This window comes from Aythya ferina (assembly GCF_964211825.1).
Source record: "Aythya ferina genome assembly, chromosome: 1".
Lineage (NCBI taxonomy): Eukaryota > Metazoa > Chordata > Aves > Anseriformes > Anatidae > Aythya > Aythya ferina.
In genome coordinates, this window is record NC_140296.1 from 194901552 (window position 1) to 194918575 (window position 17024).

General features: G+C 36.9%; 1 protein-coding gene across 10 annotated transcripts in view; it reads right to left on the reverse strand.

Moving 5' to 3' along the window:
- Window positions 1–17024, reverse strand: part of MAGI2 (membrane associated guanylate kinase, WW and PDZ domain containing 2) — a 768619-nt gene that overhangs the window by 230535 nt on the left and 521060 nt on the right. For all 10 annotated transcript variants that reach the window (XM_084532022.1, XM_084532020.1, XM_084532025.1 and 7 more), the window contains one exon: window positions 12295–12374. In XM_084532022.1, the coding sequence (XP_084388148.1) occupies window positions 12295–12374 (80 nt within the window). The remainder of the gene's footprint in view (window positions 1–12294; window positions 12375–17024) is intronic.

The following is a 17024-nucleotide window of genomic DNA, read 5'->3' on the forward strand; positions in this document are numbered from 1 at the left end:
TGCAACTGTGTCTGCAGGAAAGATAGTGGCTTTCTAAAGTGCTGCTTTGGAGTCTGAAGTTAGATACAGGACATATGCTCAGAAAGCCTTTTTCCAGTTCCATTTAACAAAGACTCCAGCTCTCACTTTGAGGAGCTTGGGCTAGAATCAAAGCAGAGGTCTCACAAAAGCAAAACTGCTGAAACCATTTTAAAGCATATTAGAAAAATAAAAAGAAAATGAGAGTCATAAATATAATGAATTCAGTTAATACTAAGTAGAAACCATGTGGTATTTGTTTATTTTGTGAAATTCAAATGGACAGTTTGGATCCAGAAATTTGGATTCTTCCTCAGTGAATGAATATATATACTAATATATATAGTGTATATATATATATAAAATATATAATATATTGTATTATAAGAAAAAACAATCAAAGACTGTTGAAAAAAATGACAAATAATCTGCCTTTCAAAGTATCTGAAAAATAGTGAGTGATACTACGGATATTAGTGAGCCATTACATTTCTCATGTGGGAGCAATGTGCTTTGAACTGGTTGCCAGGAAATACCCAACAGGTCTGTACAACAAGGCAAACTTTCCAGTCAAGAACATCAAATCATTTTTTTAACTTCTAGATTCAATGAGATTGCTGACCTTCTAGATGAAATTTAAAATAAGGCCATTATGAAAATTATTTTTTAAAAAGAAGATTGCCATTCCTTTTTCATTAATGATCTCTGTTGAAAACAAGAGCTTTCAAAACACAAAACAACAAAACACCACCACCACCAAAACAAAACAAACAACAACAACAAAACAAAAACAAAAACAAAACACACACACAAAAGAACAGAGGGAAAAGAAAAAATAAAAATGAGGGTAGCTCGCCAAATTGTAATGAATATAATCTCACAAGACCTCTTTGTTAAAGCTATCATGCTTCTTTGCCATTTAAAAGTCAAGGACTGAAGGATTAAGGCTATAGAGAGAATAAGATCAAAAATCATGTAGTCTGATTTCTACTTATGATTAAATAATATTTCAGTAATAATTTTAACCTTTTGTTCTTTATTTGCATTAAGGCCTTAGGTATCTTTGCTAAATATGATATTGTGAATTCATTTCTAACTGAAACGACTTTCAGAATTTTCCACATTGGAGCATCCACCACACAATGCTTGTATTTCAGTGGCAAAAATCAACCTCATGCAGTCAGTAAGAATTTTGCTATTCACTTCAGTGCTGAGTGGAATCCAATTTATAGCTCACTAAAAATGTGAATTGTTAAACCTCTGTCCCCCTTTCTCCTGATGAGTGTACAAATCCCTCTCCCTCCCTCTCTAAATTTCGTTACATATTCCAGCTGAAAACTACTTAAGATTAGCTAGTTAACTTGGAAGCAAAGTGGAAAAAGGATACTGGATGTGAGGAGCTCTAGCAGTGCCAGCAGAAACTCAAGCTACCATAGCCATTTGGTGGTCATGTAGCCTTGGATCTTATTGCAGTTGCAGTGTAATTTAAACTATGCTCACATATTAGCTTGAATTTGCTGGCTCTGTTTTGGAGTCAGTCACTTTTTTATTCAAAAATTAAATAATAATTTGCCAAGGTTTTACAAAATAAGCCATATCTATTGACATTTAAAAATCATTGTTGGTTATATTTTATATCACCAATGAGCATGCTGCACTCCATACGCTGGATATTTATTATAAACACTGTATAAACACTGTATATCTCAGCTCAGAATCTCAGAACATCGTACAAGCAAATATGTTTCCAACCACACAAAGGGTGTGCTTGCAAGACACTGGTTCATAGAACCAGTTTTAGTAACGTCATGAATTAAAGCTTGTGATTTTCCACATCAAAGACCACAAGATAAGCTAGCAGCTTCCTCAGCCTGAATTTAGCAACATTTAAAATCCTCAGGTTGCTAGAAGAGTTACTGTCAGGCTGACTATAGATCCTGGGGATCTCCCCAGTTAAACACACAATCCAGATGAGTAGCAGGAGCAGTGAGTGCATGACAGCCAAGTGCTAAACAATCAACGAAAATAGGCATTCTTTCCTCACTTATATTCATTCTTGTCCTTACAATTATCAGGTCTATTTAAGATCAAGGTTAGTACTCTACAGGGATTTGTATATCTGCAATAGTGAGAAACTTTAATGGCTCTGAAAGCAACCTAGTACTTAATAGTCCATTACAGCTTAAAGGACTTATATGTCAGAATGACCAGCATGCTCCAGGGAAGTACTCCTGCACCCCAGGTTTCCCCCAGGAGATACCACCCAGTTGCCTAGGGCTCGCCCAGAAGCATAGACAACCAGGATACGTACATGTGAACAGCTTGTCTTTTATTGTCTTCAGTGTTACCCTAAGGTGAAGAAGACGTACTCTTGTAAGCTGTGTCCCTGCAACCAGTGCCAGAGTGTCCAGAAAAGTATTTTCTGAACTCCCAAAAAACAAAAACCACTAATGAACTTCCATCCCTTCTTATTTTTTTATCATTATTGTGACTTTATTATCAAAGGGTTTTTTTTAGTCAGTTAATGTCCATCTGGCATTGTCAGCATAAAATACCCTCCAAATGGTCACAACTGTTCACAGGATTTCCGGTTATTGTTTAATAAATCCAAAATTGTAAATCGAAGCTGAAAAAAAGCATGTACAATATGTACTTAAATGGCAGGAAAAATTCATTGTGATCAATATTATTACAAGTAATGCCAGCTCCATTACAAAATTGATGGCATCAAATGCTATTTAAAAGGGGTTAGTAAACTGCAAAATAGAGTTCTAAGCAAGAACTCTGTAGTATAAAGGTGCAATATCCTTATCATCTGGAAACACCTGCATTTAAGTCATAACTGAAAATGAAAATTTGGTAGGCTGTCAATCCATTTCCTAATTCCTAGTCATTTGTTCGTATCACAAAGTCACCAGGTGGGAGTGCATGATGGGCAGTCCCTACTCAGAAGTGACTCAGGCCTGTAGTACGAAGGGTTTTGATGACTGAATTGAAAAGCATCTGCAGAACAGTTTTATAAGTTTGCAGCAAAATTACTCATCTGTGCGTGGCACTCTCAGCTGAAGTCTGCAAGCATTGCTTACTTGCCCTTGGGAAAAAAGCAACAGTCCTTGGCACAGCAATTCAAAATATCCCAGAGGAGAAGGTTTACAAGGTCTATGGACAATGTTGTGCTCTGCATTGCTCTTATATTTTCTCTCTGGATTGATGAATCTGGCACTATATTCTGCAACCCATCTAACAGAGGAGCGGAGGAGCTTTTTTTTTTTTTTTTACGCTTACAGAATAGTATTTTTTTCTAGACTGCAACAGAGAAAGTTTGTGTGTTTTAAAATCAAATAAATAGGTCCCTGCTTTTTTTATTACTATTATTTTTTTTTAATTTTATTTTTATTTTCATGTATAAGCAGCATCCTCAGAAGAGGTCAGGCTCTGGCTCAGGCAGAGGAGACATTTCAGAGCCTTGAATATAAGGCTCTGGAAAGGATCAAGATTTGAGATGCAAGCATGTGATCAATCTCTCTGCTGCTCTGTCTTTAATTGTCTCCTTCTTCATGGTGCAGACTTTCTGACTCATCATTTTGCATTCAATTCCCTACCCAAAAATAAATTCCCAACAAAAGGGATCTGGACTCCCTTTTGCACCAGGTCACCAAATACCAGATATAGCCAGTACCTGCCCATACCACTTATGATGGGGAATCCCTTGCTTTATCCTTTCAAAGGAAGTACTTCTTTGGCCATCTCTCATTCATTATGACAGTACTGCACTTTATCTGCCATTTGTAATCACTTAATGTCTACATATTGAGACGTAAATCCTGTATTTTGCTATGGAGAATATCGGTTAATATTTAGACTCCAGCCTCCAAATAGCTTCAGAAGAAGAGTTAAACTGAATTTGAATATTTCTGCAGTTTCTTATGAGTTGGACAGATGGATAGACAGAAAGTATTTTCAGTGTGGTAGATGGTTATTAACTGAGGCCAACAGGAACAATAAAAGACAGCAGATGATAACTAACTTTTTGTGTATTGCAAGGCTGTCATGTACCATGGACTGAAAACTGTGCTAGAGACGGGCAATGCGGCCTTTATTTAGTAATACTCATATCTGTGGCTTAGTCATATTTTAAATTAACATCAAACTAAAATTCTGCAAGGTAGCTTTCCTGGAAACATACACATATGAACTAATAATGAAATAGACAGAGGTCTTTTTATGTGCACAGTGATGTCTCATTGCACATAAAGGCATTATTTTATATAATGACCTATTTAATAAATAACAACATTCCAGCATTTGAAGAAAGCAATTAAGCTATGCTGGTACAAAGTCTAAAAAAGAGACTCTCCTCAACATATTTCCAACATCAAACATAATTCCCTGGAAACAAGGTTTAAAATAGTAATGCTGGTAGACCCTTGACTACAGTGGAATAAATGGTACCATTTAACACATAATGTAACTAACACTTAGCATTAGGAATCAATCATAACTTGCATAATTTCAGGAATTCTTATTTTGATTAAGCAAACACTACTTTTCTGAAGCTGATTTTCTACTTCGATTTCCCAGGGAAATGAATTTTACGGGTTCATATTATCTGTCTGTTCACCATTTCCCTTTGTTAAGGTCTGAATCTATTGCTGGTTTTCAACTAAATTTAGCTGAGGCACAGATGCCTCAAAGATAAATACATTCTTAAATGATTTGTGAAAATCAGCAACTGTGAAGGGGAAGATGCCCTTTAGGCGCCCTGCATTTGAGAAGGTTACACCATGAGCTCAGCAGGTACCTGTCTGGCTTTCACAAACTGATCAGCACGAGTGGCCCAGCCTGACCTGCCCCAAGCTCACATGCTGCCCTGCTGGTACTTGGGGAACCTGCAAAGGCTGGTGAGAACCTGGGAGCATGGGAAGAACTGGCAGTTTGTGGTAGATGTAATAATATAGGGTAATCTAAGAAAAACTGAAGCTACTTCTTCTCAGGTAGTAAATAATTTTGTCAGAACAACGTATTTTGGTTATTGATATTTCTATGTTTTGATTTACTCATCTAGTAAATGACTATTGTTTTTTTGTTTGTTTGTTTTTTGATATCATATGATGATTACATTTTCTGTAGAATTTTTATCATGTTCACCTAGAGAAAGAGATAGGAACCTGAAAAGATACTTTGAAATGAAAGTTTATACATAAAATGAAGAGACTACAATGTGCTGTTAAATATGTGGGATTACAACCTTGTCCCCTGCTTTGGCTACTGCTTGGGCTTTCTGATAAAAAGTACCTGAGAGTCTGTAGGTTCTCTCAGCTTACAAAATTCAGCTTACAAAAATGATAATTAAAAACAAATAATAACAAAACAAAACTCTACATTTCACAGAGGAAAATAAAATAGACAGTAGCAATGAGCAGAATATCATCTTGAGAGACACAGTGTTCAGGGTCACACTTTAAAGAAAGCCCAGAAGCTTTCTTCTCTCCTAGTTCATATTGGGCTCCATTTATTCAACAGAAACAAGGGCTTAATTTGGAGTTGCAAGATATCCTGCTGATGCTTTGCCCACTCAACATGGTAGGGCATTTCCTACTGCATTCATTTCTTTCTCTACCTGTACTGTTATACAAGTGTCTCCTGTAAATCTTTGATATAGATGTAGCCCAATCCACCAAACAAGCCCCCACTCCTTTGTACCACAAAGAACTGGAAGACTTGGTTTCAAATCCAAAGCTGCTACTGCTTCAGACAAATGAAAACCTATTTGCATATGAATATTTACTACAAATAGCCACTAGTGGACATTGGCACCTATAAACAGTATCTACACAAGACAAAAGCTCACAACTTGATTTCCAGTGAAAACATACATAAGAGTCAAATAATGTTTTACTCATTAAACAAGCATGCCTATACTCAAGTGCATCTACAAAGTGAAAATGTAAAGAGATGATGTTTTAGAACATGATAGTGAAGAATCAGCTAAACAATGACAAATCATTTCTTAATAAGTTTGTGATTTAAGTGGCAATTTTGGATAAAGTTATGGATATACGCAACTATAGAGACACTTGTACTTGCTAAAAAGAAGGAGGTGTATAAGAACACAGATATTCTAGAGTTTGATCATGACTGAAATGCTCAAAAAATCAGTGGAAATAAGAAAAAATGCGGTTAAAAGAACTGAAAAAAATGTGTCATAAAGCAGTCTGAGTCACATCCATTTTTTGATGAAGTAAAATATATTGATAAGTATTCAGTATGAATCAAAACAGAAAACCAAATGCTTCAGCATTAGGACTATCTCTTACTCTTGTTTTATATATTCCATTGCAAACTCTTTAGAAGTGAAAAGGAAAATTATTTATAAATAAAACAATTTCAAATGCAAACAGGTTTTCAAAATGCTCAACACAAGACAGAAATTATGCAGAATACCGATAAGCCAATTATTTATTCTTTCATTTCATTAATTATTTTTATTCCATATAAATAATCTCATTGGAAGAAGAAAAGTATCAGATAGCAAATTCAAAAAAGAACAGCAAATTGGTTTTTTTAAGTACTGGAGTAGGGTGAGTTTTTGATTAATTTTCTTTTTTTTTTTTTGCCTGACCAATCTGGTGGCCTTGCCTTACCAATCTGGTCATCTTCTATGATGGAGTAACTGCATCAGTTGACAAGGGAAAACTGACTGACGTCATCTACTTGGACTTCTGTAAGGCCTTTGACATGGTCCTATGGGACATCCTAATCTCTAAATTGGAAAAATACAGATTTGAAGGGTGGACCTTTGACGAGTGGATAAGGAATTGGCTTCAAAGGAACAGTCCTTCAAAGGACCTTTGAAGTGTGGATAAGGAATTTGCCTGGTGACCGCACCCAGAGAGCAGTGGTCAGTGGTCAATTGTTCTATGTGCAGGTGGAGACTGGTGCTGAGCCAGTCTCTCTCAGGGGTCCCTCAGGGGTCTGTCTTGGGACTGGTGCTTTTCAGTATCTTCATCAATGACATACACAGTGGGATTGAGTGCACCGTCAGCAAGTTTGCAGATGACATCAAGTTGAGTGGTGCAGTTCAAAGAAGGAAGAGATGCCATTCAAAGAAACCTGGACAGGCTGGAGAAGTGAGCCCATGTGAACTTCATGAAGTTCAACAAGTCCAAGTGCAAGGTTCTGCACTTGGGTCATGGCAATCTCAGACAGAAATACAGTCTGGAAGAACTTACTGAGAGCAACACTGTGGAGAAGGACTTGGAGGTTCTGATGGGTGAAAGCTCAACAAGAAATTCAGAATGTATTAAATGTAAGATGAGAAAGAGAGCCTTAGATTTTGTTTCTTTTGGGCCAACAGTCAAAGAACTTAATGATATGAAGGCCTATTAATTTTAGCAAAGTTTGGAGATGTTTGAGAAAATAGTTGGTTTATATTCTTGATTACATTTGTAGAAACATAACAATAGAGTTGCCTGTATAAATTTTCCTCCATCACTGAAAGTCTGAGTCTTTCTACCAGAGATACATGGTTTATGGAGAAGGAACACTTGTTCAAAACAAGCAAAATAGTCAGCTACAGTCTAATTGTTGGACTTCAGCTATTTCTAGTATTAGGATAGGAGTATGTGAAAAATGGTTAGGCAGTATCTTAGACGAGCTATGTTAAATGGTCAGGTTTTGAGAAAGAACCTGACCATTTAACACCTTCAGTGTTAAAGCACTCATAACATAGAATGATTTTAAAATATTTTTCCCCTAAATCTCAGTGCCTTTTAAAGAGGTTTACAAACTGAATATGCAGTGAACAAAGGTACTCCTGTGTCACACAAGTGATGCTTCCAGCTAAAAATATACTTCATAAATTTTCAGAAAAAAATAAGGAAAACCCATCCTATTTACTCATGTAAAAGAGTCTTGCTTTCACAAGTTAGTTATAGTTTTGAGATTACAGATAGCCTAATCAGTGATCACCCTTATAACTTTGAATTTAATCAGAGAGATCTGAGATTTTTAGAGATGATTGTGGTGATGACATTGTCTCAAAGAAGGATGGGGAACTGAATTCCTGAATTCGTCTGTCTGCATGGTACTGCATGTACCATACAGAGCAGTGAGAGGATACTTTGCTGCTTGGGTGACAAGGAAAAGGAAAACATGCCCTGAAAGTACTGCTATTAAAGAGAGTAGGGAAAATCAGTGGGAGGACTCCAGATAGCAAATGTCCAATGTGAGATGTCAGATCTAGCATGAGCTAATTGACTCAACTAGAAGAGAAGATGAAGAGGACAATGATAAATGTGTGTGTTGCTGGCATGACAGTGAGAGTTGAGGCAGTGCATGGCCGTGAGTTCGCACAAAGATATTGGCTGTAACAATTGGAATGGAGGAAAGGATAATCCAATAAAATGAGATAGCGAGGTCGGGGTTCAGTTCAAGGTAGAGACACCAAAACATAGTAGTTTTTCTATGCACAGGTGTTTACATATGAGCTTCATATGCACAGTCAATGAAGTACAAAGGAAACTCCGCTCACCCTAAATAAAAATCTGTACTTTTCAGTCAAGTTGGTAGGTATAGAGATGGATAGGCAGATGACAGATGACTGACAGGTTAAATCAAAAATTATTTATACTTTTGAATTTACTTGAATTTGAAAATGAAGAAATAGAAGAAAAGAGTTTGACATAAAAAAAAAAGGTTAAGATGAATGGAGAATACTGATTGGGGTGGATTAGTAATCTACTAAATTAAATTCTACTTTATAGATCCCAGGAAATTTTAATAGCTGTTTAACCCCCAAACTAGATAAAGAAGTAAGTGTTCACTTTTCTCCAGAATGGAATTTTTCCTAAAATGGACTGAAGAATTTTAAAAATTAAATTACTGCAATTCTTAGTCAAAATTGAACTTTCTAAAAAACCTGTTCTGTCATTTAGGATGAGTTATCTTTCAGTATTAAACTATGTTTCTATTGCCTTAAGGGACTTGTAATTCTTTTCCATGTTCTCTCTCAATGAACAGAATCTGTTAGCAGACCACTCGCAAAATATACCTGTAATCATGCAAATCCAAGTTTGCTATGTAATATCACCTTACAGAAAATGTAGCAACCAGGGAATCAGGCTCACAGTGGGCAGAACTATAATGTTTATTTACAAATAAAAATTAGTTAACAATTTTTCATGTGAAAAAAAAAAAAAAAGAATCACTTAAAATAAGTTTTCAAAACTAAACAAATCCAATTATTTTATTCATATTTTCATGAGAAAAAAAATAGTATTTTTTAAAAATCAAGACTTTCTGCAGGAAATTGGAAATGTGTAAAATAGTGTAGTTTGTATTGCCAGCAATATATATTGGTAATTCTGTTTATTGAAAAACAGTTATGAAACTCAAATAAGCACCATATAAACAGAGAGCAAGAAGCAGTTCTTGCTTCAAAGAACTACCACCTAAGTAGAACTGACAGAACAGAAGTAAAAGTAATTTTCTGAAACTCACACAGAAGGTCATGACAGTGACAGAAAGAAAAATCAGCCCTTAAAACCGCCTGACCTGCGAAGGGGGCAAGAGCAGTGAGCATCATTAAAGGAAAACAGAAGGAGTCCACAGAACGAAGGCAAAGAAAGCTTGGTACAGCTTGTCAATCATTTAGAAAAAGCACGTGAAAAATTATTCCAAGATGTGCTGGAAGGTTGGTTCAGAGAGAAGAGAAAAGCACTGGGATTTGCAGATAAAGAAACTTGGGAACATGGAGAAATGGAGAATTAGTATCTGGCAAAAGAACATCAAAGAGCTGAAAGTGGAAGAGTGGAGATGGGCCCCTCAATATTGCTAGTCCAGGACTCAAATATTGGATATTGGTTGGATGTTGTCTGAGGTCAAAATGGTGTGCTGGTGGTGGAATGAAGAAGGAGAACTTGGCAGGATGTGCACTGAAAGAAGCACATGTAAGTTGGGTTGTTCTGATCAAAACCTGATGGCAGAATCTGATAGGTGATAAGTACGTCATAACGTATCTCAGTGAATCAATACAAGTTTCAAATGTGGCAAAATGAACGTCAGTGAAAAACTTAAGCTTATGTAGGTAATAATATAGAAGCATGGTAAGTATAATTTCCTATTTAAGCACCAATGTCTTTCTAAAATTTTGTATGAGTAAAAATGTGCCATAATAAATCATGAAGTGTAACAGAAAAGACATTTGGCATAAAAAACATGTACCAAGCCATAGCTGAAACTTGTGAAATTACTCCTTGATCTGACATTAAAACTAGATAAAAATTTCAAATCCCCATGTGCTATAACGCCCTGTTGTTGGACCTCAGTGGCAAGGTACGGTCATTTTAAGGGATATTAGTCATTTTAAGGGATATTAGCCATTTTAAGAGCCTTTTCTTTTTCTTCTGTAGGTATTGGAAATAATATATATATATATATACATATATATATATATATAAACCCACAACATCAATTTTTGAGCAACTGAAGAACCTTAGAAAAAAGAGATGTTGCAAGAACAGCCTCTATAACAACATAAGAGTCTCCCTGAAGTCTTTTATGGTTCCCTTCATGTACTTTGCATTAATGAGCTAAGCAACTCTTAAAAGAACAGCATGACCCAGCATATTATAGTCATTCAATAATCTAGTACTCAAATTACTGTAAAATAATTCAGTTTCTTTAATGAATTGATCTTCATTTAAAATTGTTTTAGATTCATTAAAAAAAATAATAATTCAATATTTGTTGTGATCTCAGTATACAACAGCTATGAGAAAACAAAAACAAAAACATTGACTCCAAGTAACTATGTGATATGTTACTCTATAGATATTGCTGGATTTTTTTTTTGTTTTGTTTTGTTTTGTTTTTTACACTAGTATTCCTTAAGGAGCAGGCAAAGATATAGCTTCATATAAATAATGTGAGAGATTTATAACAAAACTCCTGTGCCCTTGTTATGTTTCAGTTCACTGTAAAATTTAGTCCAGGAGATAGTGTTTTAAGTGCTGGAATAAGCATCACAAAATCATTCAGACATGTAATTTCTGATGTCAGAAGAGAACGTCAGAATTGCTGCTGAAATAAGGAAAGGATTTTTGGAATACAGCAGGCTTTCAAAATGAAGCTGTTTGCAAAAACCAGGAACAGTCTATACCAAAGCGCTGACCCTACATTTCACACAGCCAGCAACTCCTAGGTGACCCCTTTATCAACCAAAAATGGCACTGAGGGTTTTTGTTTTTTTCCCTGTTAATAATATTAACATTAATCAAATTAATGTATTTTGGAAAATTTAAAATAAATCAGATGCAGTATATGAAATACAATTAGTTAATTTAAAATATTTTAAAATGCTTTGAATTAATGAACTTCACATGCATGCATTTATTTCCCTATATTTCACAAAAATAAAACAAGTAGCAGTCTTTAGAAATCATTGCTTCTTAACTGTCTGATTTAACTAACAGTGAACTATGAAACAACAAAAAAAGAACTCCCTAGAAAAAAATGCATAACAATACATCTTTACTTTGGCTTTATTAAATGATTTTGATTCCTGAAACTTTACTAGAGAAAAAATTAAAATTATACTGAGTGCATGTGAGTTTGATGAGATCTGTATTATTTCATATCTCTCTTTGAGTTTGTTGATATACTACCCTCTCCTGTATAACAGCTACAGCTCCTTTAAGCATCATCGGTATTATTTACACTAATAAATGTTAAACCATTAACGATGCAGTACCCCCAAAATCCAGTCATGAACTCAGACAGACTATTTAAAAATCTATTTTCTCCCTCCCACACCCTGCTTTATCAGACACTATTTTGTTTAAATTGGCTACTAAACAGCATAGCACTGTACCTTTAAATACAAATCAAACAATATTCATATTCCCACGGTGCTGCTAGCTTCCCTTATGCATTGAATCGCTTGTAGATTAAAAGATCAGAATCCGAAAAGGGATTCTGTTCTGCAGACCAAAGTTCTCCGTAGGAGATGAGGGAGAAGGTCAGTCCCAGAGTCACACACACAACAGGCAGAAAACACACTTGTGATCCTCAGCTTTGGATAGCATCAGAAAGGATAATAAAAAGCAGAAACACATGGCACACTAAGAACTGGTATCACTTATGGCTTCTAACCAAAGCAGCAATTAAACACCTTTCATCATTCTCCCAAATGCCTGATTTTTCTAAGAACTGAGAGAGAGACACACACACAAAGGCAAATCCCCTCTGAGCAGCAAGGAAAACTTAATAACCTACCATTTTCTTTGCACTCTTCTGGAGGTTTAGCCTTTTTCGCAAGTCGTGGATCCAGCCATGATGTTGTCTTTGTGTTATGGCTGAAAAGAAAAGAGATCACTCTGAGCAGACACATACTGAAAGGAATCAAGTTTATTCCTTAAGAAAAAAGGGTTAGTCCAACAAAATTGCAATCGATACACTTAATTTGCTTACTGGTTCTAAGTAGCCCTGAAGGAGGTGTAAGAGTAATTGTGCAAGGCAGCTGTAAATTTGGCAACCTCAGCTCCCTGTCCTCAAAGCAGCTATTTTTATTAAAATCAACTAGAATGTTGCCAAGTTAACCTCATTGAAAATGCAGAACTCATCCAGAGCAAAAGGAATTTATTACAAATACAGTGTTCTCCCATTGAACGAGTGCAGGCGACAGGATTCTGTACCATTCTCACAGTTTTCAGATAGAATTATTTTTATCTTTAACCTGTCCTTTTCATAAATACAGGTTTGTTATTTCTTGCTAGCAGCACTGGCAAGGCATAGCAAAACTAATGCAAATTACAGCATGTTCATGCAAAGTCTACATTTCCGGACAGAGTGATTAATGATACTTTGTTTAACAAACCTTTATGTCTCCATAGATAATCCTTCTATCATGATAAAATAGATATGCACAAGCTGAATGAATCATGTGGCTCCTTTCTATACTCAGAATAGATCTTTGAGGAATCAGACACGAAATAGCACTGAACTGGTACAAACTGTTTTCTAGGAGAGTATTTTGCCAAATGAATTGACACTTAACACAGCTAATGAGACTTAAAACCAGGATTTTTTCAATGTATACATTTACCATAAATGTTTGAATTTGGAGCAATTTAAAAAAATATATTAAGAAAGGGAGACTGTAAAACAGAAAAGGATATTATCATTCCTCTTTTATTTTTTAAGATGTCTTTCTTATAATACCATTATTCAGAGTCCATTCTAACCCATGTTTTATTTATCTGATACATCCTGGGAGGATACTAGTTCTATACAATTTATACGGTACTGAATTATTTAGATTATTATTAATTTGCCATGTCATTTTAAAGTGTACTTAAGACACTCCCTTACAAACATTAGCATAAGGTGTATAAAAACAGGGGAACTGGAAAAAAAAGTGGATTAGGATGCAATTGGGAATTGGTGAGTAACTCACTGATAAAGTCCATGTGACTGAAACATCACTGGTTCCCCCAGGAAAAAGAAAAAAAAAAAGTTTATCACCAGTTCTTTCTCTCCCTTGACTTGCTATTTAATCATTGGCAGGTAACTTTTCCTCTGCCTTGATTTCTCTGTCTCTGAAAACAGAGTGACAGTAACTCCCTCTCAACATTATTATGACAATATTAAGTCTTCCTACACATTTTGGATGGGAAAAAAAAAAAGTAGATGAGAGCCATGCATGGATAAAGTAGTAACTAAAATGAAAGTTCCTGTTTTAAGCATGTCCTAGTCTAAAACACCATTCATGATAGAAGAATAGGATAAATGAAACCCTCATCTACTTTGGCAGAATGGCTGCATTTACAGAAGAACAATAAACTAAAGGTAAGGCAAATTTGAAATGTTGCCATCAGCCTGTGCTTGATTGCAAATGTAAGACACTTTCTCTGAAGATTTGTCTGCCTGTGGTCTCCTGGAGGGTGTATTTTTATACTGCAGTCACAGCCTAACTGCAGCTTGCGCAGACATACTTGAGCTAGCTTTAAATTAACTAACGGAGATACTGGCAGGAATGTCATTGCAGCAGTATGGAGCTCAGTGTGGGCTGATCAGCCGGGCATGTTCTCAGCTACTTGGGTGCAGCCAGCAGCACACACCAAGCTCTGCACTAACACGAGTGCCCCATTAGCAGTGCCATCACTTAGCGCTGGCTTGGTGTACCTGTGCAAGCTGCAGTCACAACTCTGGAGCATGGGCATGTCTGTGCAATAGCCACTCTCTCCCAGCTACTAATTCTGAATGATTGTAGGGACCCCCACTGGCTGCAGAGACTAAGATGATTCACAGATTGTTCCCTATGGTTTTAAAAGAGCAAAATATATGACTACTCTTAGTAATTTTTGCTGTGATATAAAATGGATCTCAAAGCATTTCACAAAGTAAATAAAAACCATCTCCCCTGTTTTATAGGTGGGAAAATGTAGGCACAGAGACATCAAGGGACTGTCCACCACGATTAAGTAAGACAGTGGCAGAGGCAGTGTTAACAGCTGACTGCTGCAAGCTAGCTGCATGGTGTTTTCCTTACAAGACCACACAGCAGCAGAACAAACCATCTCACCAGCCCTGAAAATCCCCTTTACATTTCATGAATAGGCCTAAAATGAGTTTTCAGGCTTCTGTAAAGACAGGTGGCAAGCTGAAAATAAGCCCAATTCAGCATTATTGTTTAAAAGTTAATTATTTGAATTATATCCTTCCATGTTTTTGTTGAATCCAAGAGCAACAACAAGCAAAGAGTTATGCTTCCTTTCAGCATAAAAGTGGCTTTCATAAAGCCAGTAGGACCAATGCCTTACAGCTTTGTGCATTGAGGCCATTCCAAACAAAACCAAAACCAAGTATTTTTTTATTTTTTTTTTAATTTTTTTTCCAACAGGGGAATGATCCTTCAGTCTGCAGCAACATTTCAGAGAATGAAGATGGCATATCATCTAGATCAGCTCAAACAGCACTTAATCTCCTCTCCTTCCTGTCTCTCAAACCCATTCAGCCACTTAGAAAAAGGAAAATTTGTCCACTGGAACTTTTATCTGTAACATGCAAAGGAGCAAAGTACCTTTCAAAAATTATCTGTATCCTCTTTACACATCTCCATGCCTGCTCCCTTGCTCTGCCTCTCCACTTTATCATTCATACAGAACATCTACGGTATCTCTTGTAATAGGACTTTATATACAGATGTTCTTTAAAAGACAGATGTTCCAATGCAGGGTGAAAATCTCTGAAGACTGTCCCTATCTGAAAGAATGCATAATCCACCCAGCCTGTCTTCCAGCAACTCTACCACCCCATTGGTGTTGTCCTTAGAGTTAATTGTTTGTGTCTGTTTATCAGCCAGGTATGCAACAAACAAACACTCCTACAAAGAGCACAGACTTGATTTCAATTGTTCTGCTCTCAGTAAAAGAGGGAAATCACAGAATCATAGAATCATTAAGGTTGGAAGAGACCTTCAAGACCATCTGGTCCAACCCTCCCCCTACCACCAATGTCACCTACTAAACCACGTCCCTAAGCACCATGTCCAACCTTTCCTTGAACACCCCCAGGGATGGTTGCTCCACCACCTCCCTGGGCAACCCATTCCAATGCCTGACTACTCTTTCTGAGAAGAAATGTCTCCTCATTGCCAACCTAAACCTCCAACAACTTGAGGCCATTCCCTCAAGTCCTATCCCTAGTTACCTGTGAGAAGAGGCTGACCCCCAGCTCCCAATACCTGCCTTTCAGGTAGTTGTAGAGAGCAATAAGGTCTCCTGTTAGCCTCCCCTTCCCCAGACACAACAACCCCAGTTCCCTCAGCCACTCCCCATAGGACTTGTGTTCCAGGCCCCTCACCAGCTTCATAGCCCTGCTCTGGGCATGCTCCAGGGCCTCCATGTCCTTCTTGAAGTGAGGGGCCCAATAAGTAGTCCCATATTACAGTGTAGTGGTTTGGTGTGCATTTCTACTTCTGTTCTACAAAGGAGATATATTTGGCAGGGTCCTCTTCCAACCTCCTTTGTGCTAGCTTTCAAGTTGCAGGTTTTGGAAGGATACCACTCTTCCCATAGGCTGTGCTGTGCTAGCACATCCGGTGTTGTTCAGAACAACCTCCTGTTATCTGTCCTCTAGCAAGGACTAGAATTGGGGTTAGCCAGCTACACAGACACAAAAGAGGCAGCTTCTTCCCCACATGGATAGGATATGCTACGAATAAGAGGAAGAGCAAAAGCTTCATGGCATTGGCTTGCTGAATGTCCCAGGCTGCAGGGACACCTCAGGAAAGATGCCACCTCCCCTGAGTTCTAGGGCTCTGCCTCTTCCCTTTTCAGCTCTGCAATGGACTAGAATTTGTAGAAGCTAAAGGGAGACAATATTTAGCTTCTAAAGAGTTCTTAATCCAATTAAAAAAAGCCTTGACGTGAAAGCTTTAACAATGGACAAGAAGACAGAAGGAACAGTAAAATGGCCAAATCAATATCAATGGCAAAAGTAACTTTAACACATATTTGATGCGTAAGATGTACACACTTTAATATTTCTTAAGCACTAAAAATCCTGTGAAATGCACAGTGGGTTTTTTCCTGTTTGCCTTATCACTAGATCTAATCATGTGTGTCCTTCTGGGGAGTCTTATAGACAGACCAGAAGAAAAAGGGACTGGGGATTTGCAGATTAGTTATGAATGAGTTGCAGATGAATAACAGTAAGCAGTTGTGGAATAAATGCACAAAAAAGCAGTTGAAGCAGTTGTCACTGGCTGAGTGAGAATGAAGTGATGCAGCAAAAGCATCCTGTGAGAAATACAGCTGTGGCTTCACCAGTGTTTTCCACTGGCCACTGTTCCATTACTCAGCAATAACCATACCTCATTATTAAAAGACAGGTTTAGAAAGGCCATGCTTACACAATTTCCATCATCTTGATTAATGATTAGGATGACTGAACTGAGAGGCGGATGCTGGAGAATCTACCTTAAAATCAACAAATTCCTAATT